The sequence below is a fragment of the Toxotes jaculatrix genome, chromosome 21 (assembly GCF_017976425.1).
Source record: "Toxotes jaculatrix isolate fToxJac2 chromosome 21, fToxJac2.pri, whole genome shotgun sequence".
Lineage (NCBI taxonomy): Eukaryota > Metazoa > Chordata > Actinopteri > Toxotidae > Toxotes > Toxotes jaculatrix.
In genome coordinates, this window is record NC_054414.1 from 7,732,622 (window position 1) to 7,755,404 (window position 22,783).

Genomic DNA, 22,783 nt, shown 5'->3' on the forward strand with positions numbered 1-22,783 from the left:
ACATGAAACCATTTCAGTGAGAAAATAACCATTATCATGCTGATAAATAAACTAACTTTAAATATGAGAATTTCATCTGACAGATGATGGGCCCTGTGGGTTATAGTGTTAAGTGGAGGAAGCCAAAGGTATGTTGCAGCTTGTGTTGATCTATTAAGGGTAACAGTTCAATATCTACAACGTGCACAAGGGGCTTTAGTCGCTGCAGTCTTAAGGGAAATAAAACAGGAACAGTTTTGTGTAACGCTAAATCAATATGTCCTTTAAATGGCAAAAACACTGACAGCAGAGGTCTTGCATATGCTGTGCACTTGATAGTGTTAGCAGTAATAGAATCTGATGTATGTGTTTTATGAGGCCCTAATACTTCAAGGTTCGATCATATATAACAAAGCTGAGGCATAAAATCTGAGAAATAATAAAATTATGGATGCACAAAGTGCACACACAAAGGCAAGTTTCACGGCTCATATCACCCAGCATTAGGGAGTGCACTGGAAAAATGTCCCATACCCTGAATGGTTTCAATTATTAATACACTTTCCTTCCCTAATGCATTTGCATGGTGGGAACTATTTCTGTAAAAGGAAAAAAAAAATCTGTTTGCTCTCCAAGGTTGAGAAATGGATGAGGGTCAGACTTTATCGCAATTTTGCCTGATATTCGATAGGGAAAGTGGAGGAGAAACAGCCGCCCTCCTTTCTCTTGTTCCCCCGTTCAATAAAGCTCCCATTGAGGGGAAGAAAACAGCAGACGCGCCTTTTCTTTTTACCCTGAGGGGAAAGTACCTCATATTGAGGCTATCACTGAAAGGTCAAGCTGCACAGAATCTCATGGAAACTCCATTCAGGATATACACTTCCCGTGCCATACTGGGTGCCGTCCAGCTATCATCTCTGTTACAATAACATTTCCACGACCCGGTGGGGGGATATGAGCTCCAGAGGTGTGGAGAATGTCAGGACAACGCTTTGACCTTTTGATTGTCGTGAATATAGATGGGCATCTAACACTCTGTTGATGTCAGAACTGCAACCTGTGTTCTTTCGCATTTACGGTGCCCTTTCGTTCCGTCGCTGCTCTGTGTGTCTTTTTTTTAATACACTCAGTTTTAACATTTAAGCATATTATTATTTATGTGGCAGTACAAATTGCCTCACAAAACAAAACAGTATACAATACACAGTATATATGTTATTGAAGTGGAATAAATGCAAGCTTTGGATGTCCACGGCAATTCTTTGTTTTCATGTTGCACTATTCTACTGCCAACATTAGGTCAAAAGTTATATTTGTCCAAAACTTTGGCCTCAGCTTCACTTGGTAATTAGCTTTGTAAATAACCAACAGGTAAAAAAGTAATTTATTTGGCCAAGATGACAGATGAGACTTTGACAACAACACAAGTAGAAAGCTAACATGTTCAAACATACAAATACACATTCATACACACACACACACATTACACAGGGTGAAAAGCCTGCCATCTTCATTTAAGTATGTGGATAACAACACATATTTTCAGACAGTTTATCCTGGAAGGCATTCATAGTGTGGCTTCACATGAAAAGTGACACACACACAGGTGTCTTGACAATGGAAAAAAAAAGAGCTAGAGAGAGAAGTTCAAAAGTCTCCTTTCCCACCTCCGCACAGCTGGTCAATCACAGCGTGAAGTGGGTGTGAATGATGTCTGGAAGTTGTGGGAGGGTTTTTTTTTTTTTGAAGCTGCACTGGCAGCTTTACACCTGATTGTTGGACTGAGGTCAGATTTGTTGCTAAATCACTCCCCACTTACTGCACACACCACTGGTCTGCTGGCCTTGTGAATTACTGTAGCAAGGGTAAAACTCCCTTCACTCACATTCTAGAGTTTCCTGCAGCAAGGCCCGCTAGCACAAAGTTTATCTTGATACAAATGCAAACCAGCCACTACTCAGATAAAAATGTTGGCAGTAAAATGGACCCTTGAATGAATGGTGCTTTGTTGATCAATTTATCATTTATCATACACACAGAAGGATAAAGTGGACCATAAAAGGGGCTACAATATAAAATTATGTTAAGTGTTTTTGTGTGGCTTTATGACCCAGTAGCACAATAATTCTGTGAAACAATATCCTCAAAATACACTTTATCCACCAAAATCCCTGGAACTGCAGTTTTGTGGCTTTGTGGTTACACACTGTGTGTGTGTGAGTCTAAAGCTAGACTTGTAACTCCAGCAGAAAAACAAAGACAAGTGCCTCTTTCACCGTGTCACCATGACTGGTTATCCTCCCACACAGTCATACACATGTGAGTGCACACACACGCACACACACTCAGAAGCCAGGGCAGCGTTGCCAAGTAGAGCCCGCCACCTCTTACAAACCTCATGTTTATGCAAACGTTTTTGTGTGTTTCTGGCTGACAGTGATGGGACTTTGTTGACACGCCACAGCGGCACAGAGGAGATGAGCAAAAGGAAAAGCAGGGATGAGATAATGTGAGGGAAAAGGAAAAGGAAAAAATAAGAAATGCATTAATGAGAGGAGAGGATTGGAAGCCCATGACAGATCCACAGTTGGGAGTGTGTTGAAATAAAGCGGAGAAAAAGATGAAGAGGTGGAGATAAACTAAGAAGAGGGAAGCATGAGTTGCAAAGTCAGCAGTCAGTAGACAGGTGTGTGTAGGAGCTCCTGGGTGAGCTGCAGAGAACCGCTGGTATAGGCAAGTTAGTTAGTAAGTGTGTGTGTGTGTGTGTGTGTTGTCCACTATGAGTAAAGATTCTGGATGGAATAGGTTCATATATCATTCTTATAATGGTGTTGGCCCTGAGTCAAATCTCTGAGATATCTCTCCTTCTCTCTCATTATGCCTTAACGACTTCAGGATCTGTCTCCATTTAGCTCTATTTTAGCTTGGCTGTCATAACTGTTGAGATTTACTAGAGTGTGATTCCCTCATTCCCACTGCATTTAGCAACCTAAACATGTCTCTGCCGGGCAGACGTAAGGATTAATAGTGAGATTTCTGTGTTTTCCAGCCATCAGGATGTTTACATCTTTTTCAGGTTCCAACGTGAGGTTTTCGCTCTGGCAGCACACCCTCTCCTTGTGAAGGCGGTCTGCACTAAACCCATAAAATGCTCTAATATAAATGTTGATTTTGTCAGATGGTATCTGTAAAAGAGGTCATGTAAAAGCGTAGAGGGAGCAACAAAATTTGTTTAGCAAAAGGAGCATATCATGAGATAAGAATGTTTTTCGTACTCAAATGGTGGTTACAGTGATTAATTCAAATATTTGCATGAAATTGAATATGTGGGCATGTGGAAAAATAACATTCAGAATGAAAGGTACAGACATTAGAGTGAGAGTAAAGCAGTTTGGCATGGAATGAAAAAGTAGTATATCCAAGTGAATAAATAGTAGTAATACTCATGAGTTGGTGAAACTTTAAATTAAATTTTAAATTAAACTGAGAAAAAAAATTTGGTAAAAATTTGCTCAAGTTTAAGTAAGAAAATGTCCTTACGTGGAACGATATGAATTCTTTCTATTAGTTTCAGTTCCAGTTTGTCAGTAAAACTGATTATTTACAATCAGGCTACATCTAATGATACCTATCTCATGTCCGTTAGTTAAATATGAAGCTACCGCCATTAACCAGAAACCACCACCCCCAACCCGCCCCCCCAGCTTCATATTTGGTGTACAGACCTGAGAGTGGTATATAGCTTCTCATCTAACTCTCAACCAAAAAAAAGGTATATACCCCCCAAAAATTCTCACCTCCATCATATAGCATAACTCCAAAGGTGCACCTACCGGTCAAGGAGCATCTCAGGCAATCAGAGCAAAAGTTAACAAACAAATTTACCACAGATGACTCTTATGTGACAGGGACCAGGGAGGGTGCTGAGGTTTGCTACTATATCTGGGGCTGAGCAGTGAGCGCCATGCTGGGGAGGCCTGGCGGTCAACAGGGCCACACACTAAAATAAACACACGCTTGTACTGAAATGATCCAAACAGAAACACTCATCCATCCAAGCCAGCCTTCATTAAAGTGGTCCGCCCAAGCTCTAATTATAGGATTACAGGGCAGCCAGCGGGACAAACACAGCAAGGGCCTCTGGTTGGATGCAGCAGCCCCAAAACACACTGATCACTGTACCTAGTGACCCAGGTATCCACCCACAAGCACACACACACTCCTCAACTAACCCCAAACACTCATTTACACAGTGCTTGTCTTTCTCTCCCTCTCCACAGGAGGCTGTACACACTTCTCAGAGTTTGAACTTACACACTGACGTGCACACAAGCAAAACAAGACATATACCTGGGTAAGTATAGTGCAGACTGTGTGCCTCCCAAACAGCCTTAAAAATAACCCCAAGGTGGAGCAGCAAGGAGAGTAAGTCCCACAGTCTGATAGCAGGAGGAGGCAGACAGGGTCAGGAGAACTTTCCTCAATAACATCTTATTATAGCTACAGACAGTCTGGGCTTTTAAGATGTTTTAAGAGATGGCCCTGGGGAGCCTGTATCACCACTTAAGAGTCCTGATTTGAGGAGTGACATGCATCCTTTCCTTCCTTTCCTTTCCAACATCCTTCTCGTTTAGTTCCTTCATTCTTTTCGGTCTTTCGTTCATACCCTCTGGGGTCGGTGAATCAGTCCAGGTGTGGTGTCTTGCAGAAATGGAAATCCAACTCTGACTTTCACGTGTGTTTTCAGCCACACTAGCAGTTTGGCTGTAGCAGTAGCAGTGGGTTTTGATCGGTCCACGGTCCACCACTTTGGGCCAGATTGAAATATCTCAACAGCTATTGAATGGATTGCCCTGTCATTTCTACAGACATTTATGGTCCCCACAAGATGAATTCTGGACTCTTTTTTTCTGGTGTTTGACAGCTTGCAAGAAAAGAATATTTGGGTGGGAACACATTACATAAATACCATTTACATTAGCATAAAAATGGCATACTAGCGTAAAATATGGGCTACAGGTAGCTTTAGTTGTCAGCTCACTGATTGTGATTATACTAATGAGAGCAAAACAGCCCACTTTCATTTACTGTTTTGTCTTAATTATTCACAAAGGAATACATCGTATATTTTGTAGATACACTAACACTGGTGTAGAGCTACTGATCTGTAAAGAGCTGCCAAGATGGGGTTTTTTTTAAGCCTTCAGGCATCATCGTAAGAAACAATGAATTTTCTATGAATATTGCATTTTGTCTAAATGAGATGCCAATTATTTTTATAAACAACTTCCATCCCTCTGCAAGTAAAAACAAAGTGATGATCACAAAGAGAACAACACATCTCCCTCACACGTCCCTAATATGCAATCAAGCAGAATGTCAACCTTGCTTTGTGCTGACACCCACAAGTGATAATTGTGTAAACAAAAGCCGCATCCTTCATTCAAACATTATAAGGAAATAGATGGAAAGGCATAACAAAAGAATACAGGCTGTATCAAGAACAATTGTACGGTCAAAATGAAAAGGAGAGCGGCTCTAGACAAAAGCGATTCAGGAAAAAGACATCTGATGATTTGATGAGAGTCACCAGGTCTCCTGTGACTGTGGGTGTTTTTACCCAAGCGATTTTCATGACAGTTTAAATGTGTCTGTGTTTACACATCTGGCTCCTGAACTGAGCAACTGTACATGGATGTGAGGAGAGGCTGATAGAGGAGGAGGAGGAGGAGGGTCAAGGAGATGGAGGAGCAGCGAGAGCGAAGTGAGGCTTATTGGGGCCAACAGAGGGCATTGTTATCTGTAATATCCATTTAAATGTGCCGTATCAGATGCAGTGAGTGCGGCGCTGCTCAGGGATGGAAATTAGTCTTGTTCCCCACTCAGCCCTGGTCACGCCAAGGGCAAATTCAGACAAATGAATTTACTCAGACAATACATATGGAACGCTGGCAATACAGAGAGATGTATGAATGGCAGAAACAGTGGAAGGATGTGAAGCAGAGAGGCCCTCGCCTCATTTCGCCTTCCAACCTGCTCTCGCTTTTTTTTTTTCTTTTTTCTTGCAACAACTGTCAGCGTTTTATTGCCATGACTTTCACATTTTGTTTTAACATAGTACATTTCCAAAGCCTGATACAATTTGCCTAATGCTGCCACGGTTACAACTGAAAATCATACAATAATATTTGCATTCCTCTGTGTAAGAGCTGAAACTCACATGAGAACAAATCAGATGAGCTGTGTATTGTGACTGTCATACAGTTACATGAAAAAGAAAAATTGGGCCTCCTTGAGACAGGAAGTTAGAGAGAGATTTAATCCAACAAGTGACCTTTTCAAAAGAGTTTACAAGTTAAAAAATGCATTGAGCTGTCACATTTTCCTTATTCTTCAGAATGAATAAGCTAAACCACTGGAATGCAACCAAACCTGTTTGTGCTACTTGTAATTTTCTGGTATGCCAGAAGGCCATTAAAAATAGAAATTTCTGGTGAAAATAATAGCTACAAGAAAAAAAAGAAGGTATTTTTGATGTAGAAATATGAGGGAATAACTAGTAGACATTCTTTTACATGGAATAGAGGTGTGTTATGATAATGGAATCTCAGCTAACAAAATGAAAATGTCATTTTTCATTTCAACTTGAATCACCTCTGGCCTGAATCTCTTTGGAAGACTTTGTACAGTAGTGAACCTCACCCTTCACTGTGGTAGTGCAGATAGGAACACGGATAGTGCTATCTTGATATCCCTCCTGTGCTATCTCACCGAGAGACACTGCGAAGTGTAGAGGACATAAATCTTGAGTATTTACGACTTGTGCTGTAGTCAGCTATCTGTTAGGATGCCCTGCCCTCCTCCTCTTCCTCCTCCTGATCTTGTCTGTGCGAGGTGTAGGTGCTTTTAATACTGTTGTCACATGGGATATCAGAGGATGGTGTTTCTCAGTCGGTCGGTTGTGTCACAGGTTGTGATCAAAAGGAGCTCTGTTAAAGAGAAAAAAAAAAGCTTGGCCATAGAAAATATGAATGCTGCGAACAAAGGGTGAAATCTGACACAGGAAATCCCAAAGTTGGATCCTTTTGTTTGTGGATTTGTTTTCTTGCGCGGTGCTTTGTCATGATAGCTCGTATTCCTGCCCGGTAATAGAATGAGATTATTAATTTGGAGTTGCAAATTGTCATCTCACAACAGTCCACTTCTATTACCACATGTGAAGCACTAATGTTATTTGACAGCAGATAAAATGAAAGCGAAACAGAAAAAAAGAAAAAACGTGTTGACGTAAGAGCGAGAAAGAGAGCAGGAGAATCGAGCAGTTCTCTTGATTCCTCCTGAAAGGCTCAGCTACAATTGCACAAGACAGGCCTTGTGAGGAACCATTGACCCATCGACTGCTGTGATCCATGTCTGACTGACATCAATACACATTCATCTCTGCTTGTTTCACCTCAGGCTAGTAGACCACAGGCTACAATGGCTGGCATGAGACCTGGACAGGCAACACAGCATCACTTTGTCTTCCACACTCGCGCTATCACTGACATCAAACACCAGAGGAGGCAATCTGATGGACCTTCTGCTTTGTTGGGAATTAGTCACTGTTAAAAGGCCCCGAAATGTCAATGGTCAGTGTATATTATGTATGGAAACCCACTATTACCCAGTAATTTAGGGGAAGAGGGGGGGATACTTCCCTCAGTAGAAATACAACAGTTGTTCCTGTTTGTCTCACACAATAGACAAATGCTTGACACCTGATGCTTCTTCCTAGAATACACCTGCTCACTGTACCAACCACATACCACACACACACATATAAACACACACACACACACAATTTAGATCCTCAGATTAGCAAAGATCTCTACGCTGCTGTTTTAATTTTGTGTTTGTATCAGCTTCATTAACATTCACAACTAATGTTTTGTTCCACTGGGTAAATCCCTGCACAGAGCCTATCTTAAACCATCTCCACTTTTCTCTCTTGTGAATCTGTTGTGTTAGCCCAACAGCCACCGCCACCTCCCTCCCCCCCTGCTCTCTCCCTCTCTCTGTTTTTAATTATAAACTAATCTGGAGAGGTAATCACAGACAGCGTGATCGGTTACTCATGCATACATGCCATACTATGAAATGCAAGCACTTTATTACCCTGTCTCCTCTGCCTATTTACTGCCACTAGGAAGCAAGGGTGCAGCCACAGTTGCTGTGGCAATTAGCCATCCAAATGAAACATTGGTTCACTGACTTGCATATCAGTGAGAGCTGCATTTGGCTTTCACGGTAATTTATGTGATATATGTTCTTCATGTGGTTTATGGGTTAGAGGTCAGTGCAGCAGAGAAGCCTGGGGTCAGTTTATTTCCCTACTGCATGAGTCCTTTCTTTCTTTTTTTTTTTTTTTACTTTAGAGAGGGCAGTGCTCAAAGGTGCTTTGTGGTGTTCGTTTCATGCAGCCTTTAAACATTATTGAAGATGTGATTGCTGCTGAGTGGCAGCAGTGCAGGATGGAACTGGATCCTCAGACTGATGAGCGGTCTAATAGGCCTGTCTAATGTATCATCGATGGATTGACTGTTGTCTCGGAGGAGACATTTCAGAGGGATTCCAGCAGATGAATTCTGGACCAAAGAAAAAAAAACAAAAACAAAACAAACAAAAAAAAGCACCGTTTTGTTGTTGCGTGTGAGTCAGACTGAATATTAGCCAGTGGAAAGACGCCCTCTTCTTGCGCAGCCGGGATGTGCAGGGAGGATTTATTCCAAGAGGAATACAGACGACCAGTTATATGCTTCACATGGTTGCAGTGTCTCTTTCTCTCTCTCTCTCTCTCTCTCTCTCTCCCCCCTCTCTCTCTCTCCCTCCCTCTCCCTCTCTCTCTCTCTCTCCTCAGCCAATCTGCGCACGGTGACGCTGCGCAAAGGCAGGATCTAGCCTTGGCTTCACCATCATATTTAACACACCCACCCAGATTCACACATGCTACAAGAGGTGCGCTCTCTTATCCCGCTATACTCCTAGAGGTTGCCTGGCCCTGCGGGAGGATTTCTGTCTCCTGTTACCTGTACCATTTATTCCGCTGGCTCGCCTCGGGTGATTGGTCGGGACCAGACGTGACAGAATTACGCATCCTGGACCGCTGAGGTGGATGAGAGCACACACGTCGAACACTTTTCGGGGACTTTCCCAAAAAACATTTAAATGTGAAGAGCTTCACTTCCCGTACATTTACGTCCCGGCTGATCCACGGCTCTCTGATCCCCTCACAGGATCGAGGCTGGACGGGGAGACCGATGCGCGCACACGGACCTCTTGGACACACTCGTTTAATGGATCAGTTTCCCCGCGTATCACAGCCGCTTTTGGATCATACTCACTTGTCCGCTTCCCTGTATTCCTTCTGAAACATTTGGCGGTCGATAGGAGAACGGAAGTGTGAAGAGGATGTGGCTTGCGCAAATCGACCGCTGGTCTGAACCGACACGACCTGTTTTACCTGGACAGTTGCGGATGATTTTGCGCTTCTGAAATCTCGCCTGGACACCCGCGCGAATAAAGCAGAACTCTGATGTTGAAAATCCAAAAGGCTGAACACTGAATCCTTTACTCAAGACGGCAAGTGAAGATGGGTCCTACGTGTTTAATGTATATTTCATTAGATTGGCGTCCAGTCTAGTAAACATCATCAGCGATGTAGTCAGCTTGTTTATCTGCGTGCTGATCATTTGCAGTAAATACTCACATCTGCTCAAAAGGGAGACCATGAAGATGATCCTCTTGCGCAAATTCCGGGTTTTGATCCTCATGGTGTTCCTCATTGCATGCTCGATGCACATAATGATAGACTTGTTACCAAAGCTGGAGAGGCACGGCAACAGCGGCTGCTCGTGTTCCCACACGCCGAGCGAGGAGCCTCAGAGCTGGGGGAAGCAGGGCTGGCCTAACAAGCACACCCTGCGGATCCTCCAGGACTTCAGCAACGAGCCCAGCTCAAATGTTTCCTCCCACTCCCTGGAAAGGATCCCGGTTACAGGCGACAAAACGCAGGCTTTCAGGAGGCTGGATCACCACGGGCTGCGTGGTGACAAGAAGAGGCAGTTCATCCAGGACGCCGCGGTGACTAAGAACATGCCGGTTAAGGGTTCAAGGTTGTTGGCTCTCTATGACCACCCCTTATATAAAAGATCCCTGCCGACTCTGACAGACGAGGACACGCTGTTCAACGTCAACACGGACATCAGATTTGACCCCAAAGCAGCAGAGGATCAGGCATGGTAAAGTGTTTTGTTCATACGCTCAGCTTTGAGAGCAAACCAGGAGCATTTCACAGTCATCTCTAAACCTTTTTAATAATTTGTCTATAAAGATCAAAATATCACATGAAAGGATTTATAGTTTAGTTCTATGCAATCACATTAGTTTAATTCTGGATCTGTGCTCACGGGCTGTTGCACAACACCTGTCACTCTTTACATAAAACCCTGAAAATCCACTCTCCTTTCTCTCCCCTTTCTCCATCTTCCTCCTCTCACACAGGAATACTGAAGGTAACGTAGATGAGTTCAGCCCCACGGGGGAACTGACAGCCGATTCCTACCCTAACTGGCTCCGCTTCCACATTGGGATTAATCGATACGAACTTTACTCCAGACACAACCCGGTCATTGATGCTCTCCTGAAGGACCTGGTCACCCAGAGGATCACCAGTGTGGGTGAGTCTTAAAAGAAACAAACAAAAGAAAAAACAGTAGAGATTGTGACTCAATGGCAGTGACAGCAGCCAACAGGAGGGCTCATATTTGTGGTGGCTTGCCATATGACACTAGCAGGAGGTCAGATGGTTTACCCACCTTTCTGCTATCAGCACCACATCATTGATGTAATAAAAAGCTAGCGAGTCCAGTGTCTTGATTTAGGACACTTGCCTACAGACATTGGTTGTGCTCATAGATTAAACCTGAGCCATTTTGGGTATCCAGTCGCTGGGTGTCTGTGTGTGCCGTGCAGAGGTCAAAGTTCAGTTTAAAGGGCCTCATGTAAACAGTGTCAGTGTTGCCAAGGAGCCCAATCAAAGCTTCAAACTCAAACTAAAAGTAGCCATTTATATGGAAAAATACTTTCAGTTTTGTGTTTTTAAAAGTCTGAAGTGAGTCAGAAATATCTGCTTTCAGACAGGAGTAAACCTTTCACCTTAATACCAATGTCACATACTGAAAATTGACTTTATTAGGTTTGTCCTGTGGTGCTGAAAAGGCATTTAGTCCCTCAGATCCTCCCTGATACTGTAAGTTTTGTGGCTTAAAAGAGTTGCCCCACCCAACTCCTGTTTTGTTAGTTTAATTAGGCAAACCCAAAACCATGGTTGCATTAATAAAAAAAAAAAAGATCTTTTTTTAATGTAAAAATGCATCATTTGTACAGACATAAACTTTTACAAGATTTCTGAAGGATGGAATAACAATTTAAATAAGGGGGAAAAAAATTCAGCCTAGTTGTAACTTAAAGGACATTTGGTTTTATTGGTTTTCAGCCATTGAAGTGCCCTGTCTGTCTCAGTTGTAATACCTGCAGAGAAAAAGGAGCTGATTCACTGGACTATAAGTATCTATAGGTTTTTGTTGGGCAGTGGCACTGGTACAAAGGTAGCACAAATTATCACAAGCTACTCAATACAACTGTGAACTGCTCAGTGAAATAAGAAGTAGCCCAGTTATGTGGAAAATAACAGCGAGTGTCAGTCTAATAGTACATCAGAGGGGAATGTGTGCCTCTAACATGCAGGAACGGGGTCTACCGGGGGAAGAGTGAGAGGAGGGGCTGCAAAGTGATGGGGAAGAGTGCTGCTCGCTGCCACACACACACACTGACGAAATGAACACACTCTTTAACGCACATATACACACACAGAAGTATGCATGGAGATGGAAGTCAGCTGCGGGCTATTGTACGACAGCATTGAATCTGATCAGCCTGCACACTCCTGCCTTACAAGGCTGAAGGAATAATAAAACGCCACAGTCTCCTCTCATTCATCCCCACAAAGTGTCACAGCAGAATACATCAGGCCTGGGAGAACACCTGGTCTCCATGCAAATGACACAGCTACTGTACGCTGTGGTTTGACTCAGATCAAATGCTGTGGCTTTTTCTGGCTTCTGATTGACAAGCGTACAGTAAATCTAGCTTTCTGTAGAAAACCGCAAAACCTTTGCTGCGAGTGCAGGTGGATACCTGACAGAGGCAATAATCCATCCTGGGGCAGTTACATGGAATCTCTTTCTGCCCCCCCTCCCTCTTTTTTTGCCGTTTTGGCTCAGCCCAGCTCCCACATTCCATGAGTGCTTGTCGACTCAAGGTCTCCCATCTTGCTTTCACTGGTAAAAGTGATTGCAGATTTCAAGGTTTATCTGCCAATGACAAAACTGTAACTGGCCTGTAGCAAAGATTAAATACTTATCTGGGAGTAGGATTAACTGTTTATGAAACTAGCACCAATGCTGCCTGGACACTAGAGGAATCATTTCTTTTCTGTCTTTCTGCTCAAGATGTTCTCTAATTTTCCCAGATTTTCTCCCTCGTGCTTTCTTGTCTCTCGGCCTGGGTGGATAGAGGAAGCAGTTCTCAGCGTCTCTAGCCAGCTAAATACATGGTGGCTCAGTAATTACAGACCCCTAACACAGGCCTGGGGCAGAATACCAATAGAAGCCAACAGCAGTCGGTTATTATCTAAACTTAAGGATAGGACTGCCTGGATATATAATGCACTATAACCTCTTTTGTGCAATTTTTTCATCAATGAAGGCCTAGTGTGCAAAAACAGCAGATATAATAAATGTTATTACAGATGATAGTAAAAGACTAACTTTGATGGTTTCAGTGCACAGCCCAAAAAAAGAGACAGAGCTAAGCATTTTTGCAACTTAAAGTCTTGACAGAAATGTTTTGCTTGCTGTGAGAGGAGGTTGAAATGGAGCGTTATGTTCATGGTCCTTGTATACAGTCGCTCTGCATGCATGAGTTCCTAGCAATTACAGTTAGATTTGTCTTTATTTAAAATGTCTCCAAACCTCCACATGAACACGCACAACTTCGCAAAGTAGCAGGTGAGGTCAGACAGACATTGATCCTCCCACTTGTCATTTTTTTTTCTCTGTAAACATTTCGCTTGTCCCTCATGATTCCCATATGTAGAAATAAATGAGAGAATTGATTGAGAAGGTTGTTCTTTGGCAAAAGGCCACCAAAACACAATTTCCAATCGATCAGTTGAAAAAATAACAGTCACAGTGGCTGCTCTGCTGTTTTTTTTTATTTTATTTTTGCAAATTTTAGACTGTTTTTTTACACTGTATGGTCCTCGCCTCAGCACAGAGCCCCGTCCCATGTGTGCCTTTAGACTGCATTACTATGTTCAAAAAGGTAGAAAACAGGAAGGAAAGAAGGATGAATAGAAACACAAAAACAGAGAGAAAGAGAGAGAGACGCAGTCCCTCCAGAGAATACAGAGAGAGAGAGTAAACAGCCGAGGAACACAGAGCGTTGGGCGAGCACTGGCTGTCCTTCACCCCCTCAGTCTCCCTTCCCATCAAACAAACACTGTGACATCAGCACTCAGTCTTTTCAGAGAGCAAGCACACACTCACACACTCACATAGACACACAAACACACAACCATGCACATATACAAGCTTACTTACGCACCAGTGCACCTAACTAACATAGTGGAGGAAATCTGTGTTTCAGGCTTCAGGTGTGCCATGTCTCTAAAATGTAAATCAAAATCAAAGTCAGCCAATATTACATTAATATAAATAATATTATAATATTAAGAGAATATAATCTTATTTTATCATGTGGTTTTTTATCACCTGGTTAGTCTCTTGCATCTTGCTGTATTTTCTTCCTCTTATAGGCTATGACACTGTTAATAGAGAAAAATTAATAACGTGTGTGTCTGTGTGTGTGTTTGTGTGTGAAATGATTAGACGCTTAACTGATTAGTTGATCAACAGAATTGATTGACAACAGTTTTTGATGTTAATGTTCGATTAGCTTGATAGTTGAATTGCAGAATACTTAACTTATGGTTGGTCAGTATGCAGAATAAGCTGACTGTGTCTGTTTTGGTAATTTAGGTCTTTGACATCATGTATTTATTGTGTTTTGCCACCATGTTTCAGTTTTGTTATATTATAGGAAAAATCTCTGAGTAATCAGGTGAACAAAGGAAACATGGACTAGAGTTTTACTGAAGCATGGTTCAATCATGTTTTGATCATGTTTTGATTCCAGCTTAAGTGGGCATTTTCAAGAAATCAATGGAGCAACACTAGCAACGAATTTATTTAATAATTTAAGTCTTTAATTAGCAGGACGAAATGTAAAACATGCATTGTTTCCAGCTCATCAGATACTAGGTTTTTGACTTCTGGTTGGATAAAGCAAACAATTTCAAAACATCATATGGGGTTTTTGAAATTTATGCAAATCAGTTTTCTATTTTATTTTTATTATGTTGTATTTATTTTATTTTATTTATCATTTATTTCTACCTAATGTTTGTACCGTATTATTAGTTTGTTGTAAACTGAAGTTCAGTTAGATTTGTTTTTTTTAGCACAGATTTCCATTTGGAAGTAAAAAAGTTAAGTGGTGGACAGAGCAACAGTACAGATGAGTAAAACTAAACATCAGTGGGTCAGTTTTTATTAGAGCATCCAACACTGTAAGCTTACATTACCACGGCTCATTTCTTTGGTACATTAAAGTAAACTATGTGAAGTTTGTACTAACAGTAAATGTATTGTTAATAACAGCGTTGTCTGTTTGACTCCAACAGCAATGAAGTCTGGGGGCACTCAGCTGAAGCTCATCATGACCTTCCAGAACTACGGCCAAGCGCTGTTCAAACCTATGAAGTAAGTTATTTTGCTTTTCAGTAAAAATTTGTTTTATTCATCGTTTGTGTTAAAAAACTAGTTTCCTCTAGCCCCGTTGTTTCTCTGGTTAAACTGCCCTCTCTTCTCGCCTGCTCCGTCAGGCGGGGTGCTCTGTGTCAGGTCCACCCTCTTTAAGAAAAAAAGCAATCTCTTTCATATCGTGTTAAACCTTGAGTGCCATTTCAGCGTAAAACACCAGCCATGCAGCTTTTCTACCTCGACTGACTTCCTTTTCACATCCCACCACCTACTCATTCTCCTCACAGCATCAATCTCATTTCCTCATTCTCCTCCCTGGCTATATCAAATTGCTTTCATTTCAGCGCAACCTTGATATTCGATTGAAGGCCGACATCATTCTGCTGTGTCAGAGCCAAACGTTGAATAGGCATTTCACCTCACCTCACGCTTCCAGGTGACACATCACATCCTTTTAGTGGCCACGTTGGATGTTCTCAGCCCTTGGGCAACATTGGCTGTGTCACTTTATGACTGATTCATCTGATCAATATTTGGTGTTTTGATCATGTTAAACCTTCTAGTCAGGTAAATGTCCACGCCCTGTCAACATGTGATTTGCGTGCTTGCTAACAGATGCAGACTCCTGATCCTACAGCTTGTGATCCCAGTGAAGTCCTAACAAAGTTTAGGAACCATGACCTTTTCAGACTACAAGCTTTCACTTGTATTGTCGCTGATAATTGCATGTCAGTATTAATTCATGTTAATTGTTTGTCACTGTGAGGTTGCCATTTGTGGTTCTGAGTTCAGCATTTATTGGCTGCATTACCGTGACATCGGGTACCTACGTTCACGTCCCCCTCTCAGGGGGAGAGGGCTCATCCAGCTCTCTGTATTGGTGCCAGACATCTACTCCTGAATCCTATTCCAGTTGTGATATGAGAACCTCCAACCAGTGAACTAAAGCATATCATTGATGTCTCACATAAAGAGGCGAGGAGCAGCGAAAGCAACACTTTCCTCTCCTTTTCTGCCTACGCTTACCTCTGCACACCCTGTAATACACCTTGGCTTAACTTGTAGAGAAGATAAGTCTACCCAGTGGTATAAACTGCCCCACTGATACTGTGAAATATTTGATTAATTCACATTTTCTTTATCCATGCTGTCATATTTAGAAGATAACGCATCCCAAGAGAAGTGCTCTTTGCTCCTAATCCCTTCTCGATTGGTGGATTTAAATGTCACCCGTCCTTTGTTATGGTGATTGTAATTTAATTGTGGGTTAATGGTTTTCTACACAGGCTGTTGTCTGGTCCCTGCATGTCAGCATGGAGAGCAGGGTTAAGCCAGGGGATGATAGGTAGCGAGGTTTTTCCATGGGAGGAAAAGCTATTCAGAGACTGTTGTAATTACTGCTTCAATCGTACCATACTAAGTCAGGCCAGACGCAACAAGCCTGAAATCATCCTGACAGGCTGGGAAGAGGAGAGATGAGAACGAGGTGAGAGGAGGAAAGGGATGGGAGAGAGGAGAATTGGGCAGTTTAGGGAGGAGGGAAAGAGAGGTGAGGGGGCAAGGACTGGAGAGGATAGGGGGGTAAGGAAGAGTGACAGACGAGGAGACGTGGCCAGAGTGCTGTCAATACGCGCACAGAGCCAAAATCCACAGATTATCTCGGTGCTCTGCCTCAAATTTGAACCCAGACGGAAATGTGAAATGGCATTTTCCGAGAAAAGCATGGGGTGATGGGGTTGGATGTAAATCTGTTGCTTGACAGTTGTGGTTGTCAGAACTGCCGTGATGTTTGATAATCCTGAAAAACGGCAAGAGCGAAGGGAGGGGGGCCTTTTCATTCCCTCTTGCTTGAATGCACTTGACTTTAACAAAATAGGGCAACCCATGCTGGTGTGTGTGTGTGTGTGTGTGTGTGTGTGTGTGTGTGTGTGTGTGTGTGTGCTCATTTGGACGGCAATCAAGGTCTTGACAGATTTGCACAGTCATTCCTGTTACATACATCATTTCACGCGCAGAGATCACGCATGCACACATGCCAACGTTCACACAAAGACACACACACACGCACTCACACACACACACGCACTCACACACACACACACACACACACACATGCCCACTTAACACCCAACATCATCTCCTCGTTCCCAAATCTGCTGGTGTGTTTCCACATGGTGCATCAAAGAGACAGAGGCTGAGAGATCAAAGACTTCTCCGGCTGTGCTCTTCTGCTCGGCTCCTCTCAACTCTAATGCAAATGTGTGCCAGGCAATCAGGCAGCAAAGGCAGGCAGGCATGCACGCGGTGTCTGGGTAACGATCGACCCTCCAACCATCCATATCTGTGGAAACCTGCACTCCCGTTCCTCTGCTCTATCTGGTTATCGGCCCCTCTGTCTTTTTCTCACTCGTAGTATTCTCCATCATTCTACCTCCCTCTCTGCAGCTGTGTCTGCTGTTTGTTTTTCTCTCTCACACGTTCTTTACTGAACGGCACAGATGCAGAAATCCATTAACAGGCCTGCCATATTGATTCTTTAGGTATCCTCTCTTCTTGTTTTTTCCTCCATCAGTGATCTGATTCTGTGGTCAGTACCTCTGTTTTGTGGTGACAGGGTCCCTCTTTATGTCTCCGTAAAGCAACACAGACTTCAGCATGGTTTCCCTGTTTATGTGGGATTTAATCAGATTCTGCTGTATTGAGACACCACAAAATGGCCTACAGTACCTGTGCTTTATGACGTAATGTAGATGAATCATCCCACTGAACTGCTGTCTGCGGTTCAGTTTTCCAGACATGGAATAAACCCAGTCTTAACTAGTCTAATCTAACTCAGTCCCTTGTTGTGAAATATTTGTTAAGACTGGAGGCCTTATGAGATCAGAGAGTCTTAATGGGAAAGCTCTAAAAATCCCAGTTGAACCCCAGTCCTGTGTTGCGTAAGTAGACAGATGAAAACACTGTAACCTGAATAACACTCAGTTTGATGACTAAGCTCAATTATCATCTTCATCATTCTCTGCATCCTGTTATGCCTGTGGCCAGGACTGAAATAACCATGAATAGTGGCTGTAATACGGCTTTACGCTGTCAAGTTTGGAGCAGTTTCTACACATATGTGTGGAAAAACGTGTAGATTTTTTACATAGCACTCAAACGTACATCTTATCGGCACTTAGAGGACAAGGTATCAACCTACAAGCTGGTTCCATATCTTGTAGGCTGAGCTATTGTTTTTCAAGTTGAATATGCCTTAATAATGTTGCTAAATTAAGTGACTGGTTGACTCATATAATAGATGTGATGAAGATTTTGAGGGAATTTAATAAAAGATGTTAAGTGCATTTCATATTGTTGCGACCTAAAATGTGTTTTGTGAGGTCATAGTGACCTTGACCTTTGACCATTTTCTAATCAGTTCACCCTCGATTCCAAGTGGACGTTTGTGGCAGATGTAATGAAATTCCCTCCAAGTAGTGCTCCCAGCTGTCCCAGGTCAGGCTGTGTATTCCCCCAACAACCTCCACCAGCCACAGGGATAGGACACCTGCAGTGTTGCCTGACAGGTGAAAAAAAAATAAATAAATCCACTAATAACTCGCTTGCTGCTAATGAATCTTAACATTGCTGTGATTGCACAATGATAACTTTTCTCTTTTAGCTTTTTGACTGATCATGCAGTAAGTCCTGCTCAGTCATAACGCACACTGGCTAACTAGATGTTATGTAGCAAAGAGCGTCACCAATTATAACCATTGTGGCCGTCACCTGTGAAATAATTCCTGCAGCTGGAGTCTGGTAGCACATAGCAGCACTCTGTAGCTCTTTGAAAAGGTACAGTCCCTTTGGGAGGACCACTCCATCAAAAAAAAAAACATTTTGTACCTTCAAAAGCTTACCTTCAAGTTCAAATAATACTAAAACATATAATGTGCTTTTTGCTGTCAGAAATGTCCATGTACCTTTTAGTGCAAATAAAAAGGTGTGCATGTAATAGTTTAAGGACCACTAGGGAGCTTTGTTACAAGTACCTTAGTGTTAAGAAATAGACCTGCTGTACGATATGTTTGAGTCCCAGCTGTAGCATCATGCTTTACTGAGTACTTTGAACCTGAGTGCCATGGTAGTAAAAACAATCTTTTATTTTCTGTTTGTCTTTGTCTCTTCCTGTCTTTTCTTCCTTCTTTTTATCTTTCTGCCTTTATGGCTTTGTGCTGGGGAAGCATGATTATAATATTTGCGGTGAAATTAGTCTCAGAGCACACAAAGCCCATTAGATGACGAGCGCAGATGATCGACGAAGGAAGGCGGGGGAAGGACTGATGATTGATATAATGACGGTCTTCCGTTTCTTCTTGCTTCCACTTAATTGTGTCGCTTGTCAATCAGACGACTGTTGGCTCAGTCACATGCAAGTCAATTCGAGTAATCCCAAATGAGACATCTGCTCTTTCTGTTGTCCCTCCCCACCAAGCGATCTATATCAGTGCTGCTTTGGGTCCATGAGTAATATTTGATTGACACATTTGGGAGACAGGAGACGGGAGCCACATAATGTCACCTCGTTTGTGTCAATAACATATTGACAGAAGCACAAATAACAGCCTGGAGGAAATGTTTGTATTAAATGTGAAATATTAGTGGGAAATTGGCTGCATATAAGAGTTGATGTTGTATCATTAAGCTGCATCAGCCGTGGGACATGAGAGAATAAGATTGAGAGAGCTTTGTCTGAAGACAGGGTGGGCATGTCTTAACAAAAACCCTTATTATCCTTGCTTAAAGCTGCCCAGATTTGTCTTTGAGCGAGGCAAACACTAAACACTGCAAGACTGATAAAAACTGGACAATTCAGCAATTGTTCCAGCATGTTGCCAAACAAAAGGGATGTCAAACTAACTTCTCTGTGTACTAGCCTCTGTTTCCCAACTCATTTTTTATATATAGTTTGCCGGTTTGGTTGGTTGTTTGTCAGCGTGTGTGCATGTGCACTTGTTTACTGTGTGATATTGTATTCACAAGGTCTTCTGTGCCTGTGCTTTGACTTTGAGTCAGGAAATAAAGGGATGAACAGCCTCAGGACAAGTCATTCAGAGCACAGATGATGAGTGCAGCTCTGTTTGGAAATAGAGGAAATTCACAGCAGCACAGTGGCAGAGCTGGGGGGTAGCAAACACCATGTTAACCCTCAAACTGCTGGCCCACCTATCTGGAAATGGTGCAACACACACTTCAGCAGCTGCAGTAAACCGTGACATAAAGCATTTAAACACTATCACGGCAATAATTGGATATATGCAGTACATATAGTAATTATACCCTATACAATACCCGCTTGCAGCATACAATAGGTAGTACATTTGTACACAGTGAAATTCACAGTGAATTCACAGTGCATGCATTACATGTCAATAACAGTTATATCTTATATAAAGACTCTTTACATGTTCACATTACAATCACATTACCCCCCCCCCCCCCCCCCCCATGTGCACATATAAACACCACATTCAGAATGTAATGAAAAAGAACTGGAACACATTCATTTCCATTCCTTTGGATCTCAGCGATCATAGACATCTCCCAGCTATCACATTCAGGTTTCTCATAATCAGAACACAGGTCTACCTGGACTGTAAATGCAGTTCGGGGTGCACATGCCCCACATCTTAAACAGAGCACTCAGAGATCGTGAATAATGTCAGAATATTATAATCACTTGTAAAAGCACTGGCTGACCTCAGGAAATATTTCCGTTCTATTCATTTCTGCAGTACCACCGGTTCTATTTGGTAGCGAAAACTGTTGAATAATTAATCTAAAATTACAACCACAGTGAGATGTGTGATTTAGCAGCAGTGCTCTCTCCTTATTGTTTTGACCGTTTCCCCTATGCTATAATTGTTTCACCAGGGTATTATTGTCTGCTGTACAGTTTGTGCTGAAGCAGAAATTAAAGTGTTTACAGTGAAGAAAATGTTGTGTTCAAATGCTCAGTTTAAATCACATACTCACACAGTGCACACACACATCAGGTATCACATGTACTGTAGATGAAATTTGCAGTAGCTGAACATATATTTCAGTGTGCAGTGGAGTGATACATATGATCAAATGGAGCCCTCAGGCTTAGTAATCTGACCCCCTTACTGTCTTCTCTGCAGAGACTGTGACACACTGCAGGCCATTTGTGCACCAGGATCTCGTAGAACACGGTGTTAGCCTGACTGTTCCTAGCACATACAGGGAGAGATGAAGGGAAAAAAAGGTGAAATCAACCCAGATGCTACCACCAAACATATAATACTATCAGTAGTTTTTACTGAGGCTGGAAACCAAGCTGATACACTTACATTCGCACCTGATAAACTGATAAAAAGAGGAAAAGGGTGCACTAGCAGAGCATTGTTGGTAGGGGATGCTAAAATGACCTCTTTATTATTAAAAATATTAGAAAAATAGGTGCAAGTGGCACAAGTTAGAGTTTGACAAAGGTTCCATTTTGCCAGATTCACATTGTGTGAAAATGTTGTTATTAAAACTGTTAAACGTGCTCATTTGTATTCTCCGGTTTTGGCAGCACAATTGAAATGATCAAAACTGGACCAAGCTGTCTGCTACCAAACAACAAAAGATTACCTTTTTATTCAGCCAGAGGGTGAAGGCCCAAAAGAAGATTACATATGTTTTCTGTAAAGACAGAGGCGTGTTTTATGAATAAATTGAATGATTTCCAGTGCACATTGGTTAAAGAATGACCTCCATGGAAAAGCTTTTTAGCTCACATCGGTGGTTATTAAGACTACAAAATGAACCCCTTTTCTGTACATGAGAAACACATTTATCTCAGTCCACAGTCTTACAGGACAAAAATAACTCCTGTTAGCTTCCGGTGTTATGTGAATTTTATGCCGCACAATCAGCTGTGAAATGCCCTGTTATTAAAAATAAAGGGTAAACTGGCTCACTCTGATAATAATCTCTTGATATGGGGCAAACGTTGTGATGGTAATGTACAATAAGCAGTGCAGACCTATAGCCCACCATACTATAGAAAAACATGCTTTGAGCACTCAGTAACAGAAGCTTATGCAACTAATCTATGGTCCAGCAGGGACAGGAGGGGGAAAAAAACGAAAAACAACAAGTCACTCACTGTAATAATCTGTTAATGTACTGTTGGCGTTCTGCCATCTACAATAATCAGCCATTATGATTTGTGTAAAATGCAGATATTAGTAAGCCAGTGATGTTTTCCCTAGTAATGTATTCCATATTCTAACATAGAGCGCCATTTTTAATCAGCGAAGTTGATTAACATAATCGTTAAGTTTGACGTGTTTGTTAGATGCTGTCATCTACTCCTTCTCTTCTGTTTCTTCAACACTTTTTTTTTTTGTTGCACGTCTTAAAAACTCAACATCAGCATCCATTCATCTCACGGCTTCCTCACTCTGCACCGCTGTCACTGCAATTGAGATCTCAGTGTATGTAAGTGTGTGTAAGTGTGATTGTCACAGTCTTACTGCCACCTCTGACGACTTTCGACATCCAGCACTCTAAACTGTCACAGTATTCATACTGTAGTTGCCTAGGAGACAGAAAGTGGTCATATTTCTTGTCTTTGTGTGCTGTTCTGTGTGTATTTGTATGTGTGTGTGTGTGTGTGTGTGTGTGTGTGTGTGTGTGTGTGTGTCAGTAGCGTGCACTGACTTCTACAGACAGGCAAGTGGAGCCCAAGAACCAACTGCACCCCCCACTGCCCTGACTTCCTGGCTGAAGAAGTATTAGGATTATTCCTTTGAACTGACAGTAAACGTATCAAATGTGCATTATAGAAGAAAAATATATATGAAAAAAAATCACTTCTATGGTGATCT

General features: G+C 42.2%; 1 protein-coding gene across 1 annotated transcript in view; it reads left to right on the top strand.

The window, feature by feature from the left end:
- Positions 1-8,972: 8,972 nt before the first annotated feature.
- fam20cb (FAM20C golgi associated secretory pathway kinase b) overlaps positions 8,973-22,783 on the top strand; it is a 46,886-nt gene continuing 33,075 nt past the window's right edge. Inside the window, exons 1-3 of the mRNA XM_041067299.1 lie at positions 8,973-10,259; positions 10,522-10,697; positions 14,825-14,903. Of these exons, the coding sequence (XP_040923233.1) occupies positions 9,748-10,259; positions 10,522-10,697; positions 14,825-14,903 (767 nt within the window). The 5' untranslated portion in view covers positions 8,973-9,747. The remainder of the gene's footprint in view (positions 10,260-10,521; positions 10,698-14,824; positions 14,904-22,783) is intronic.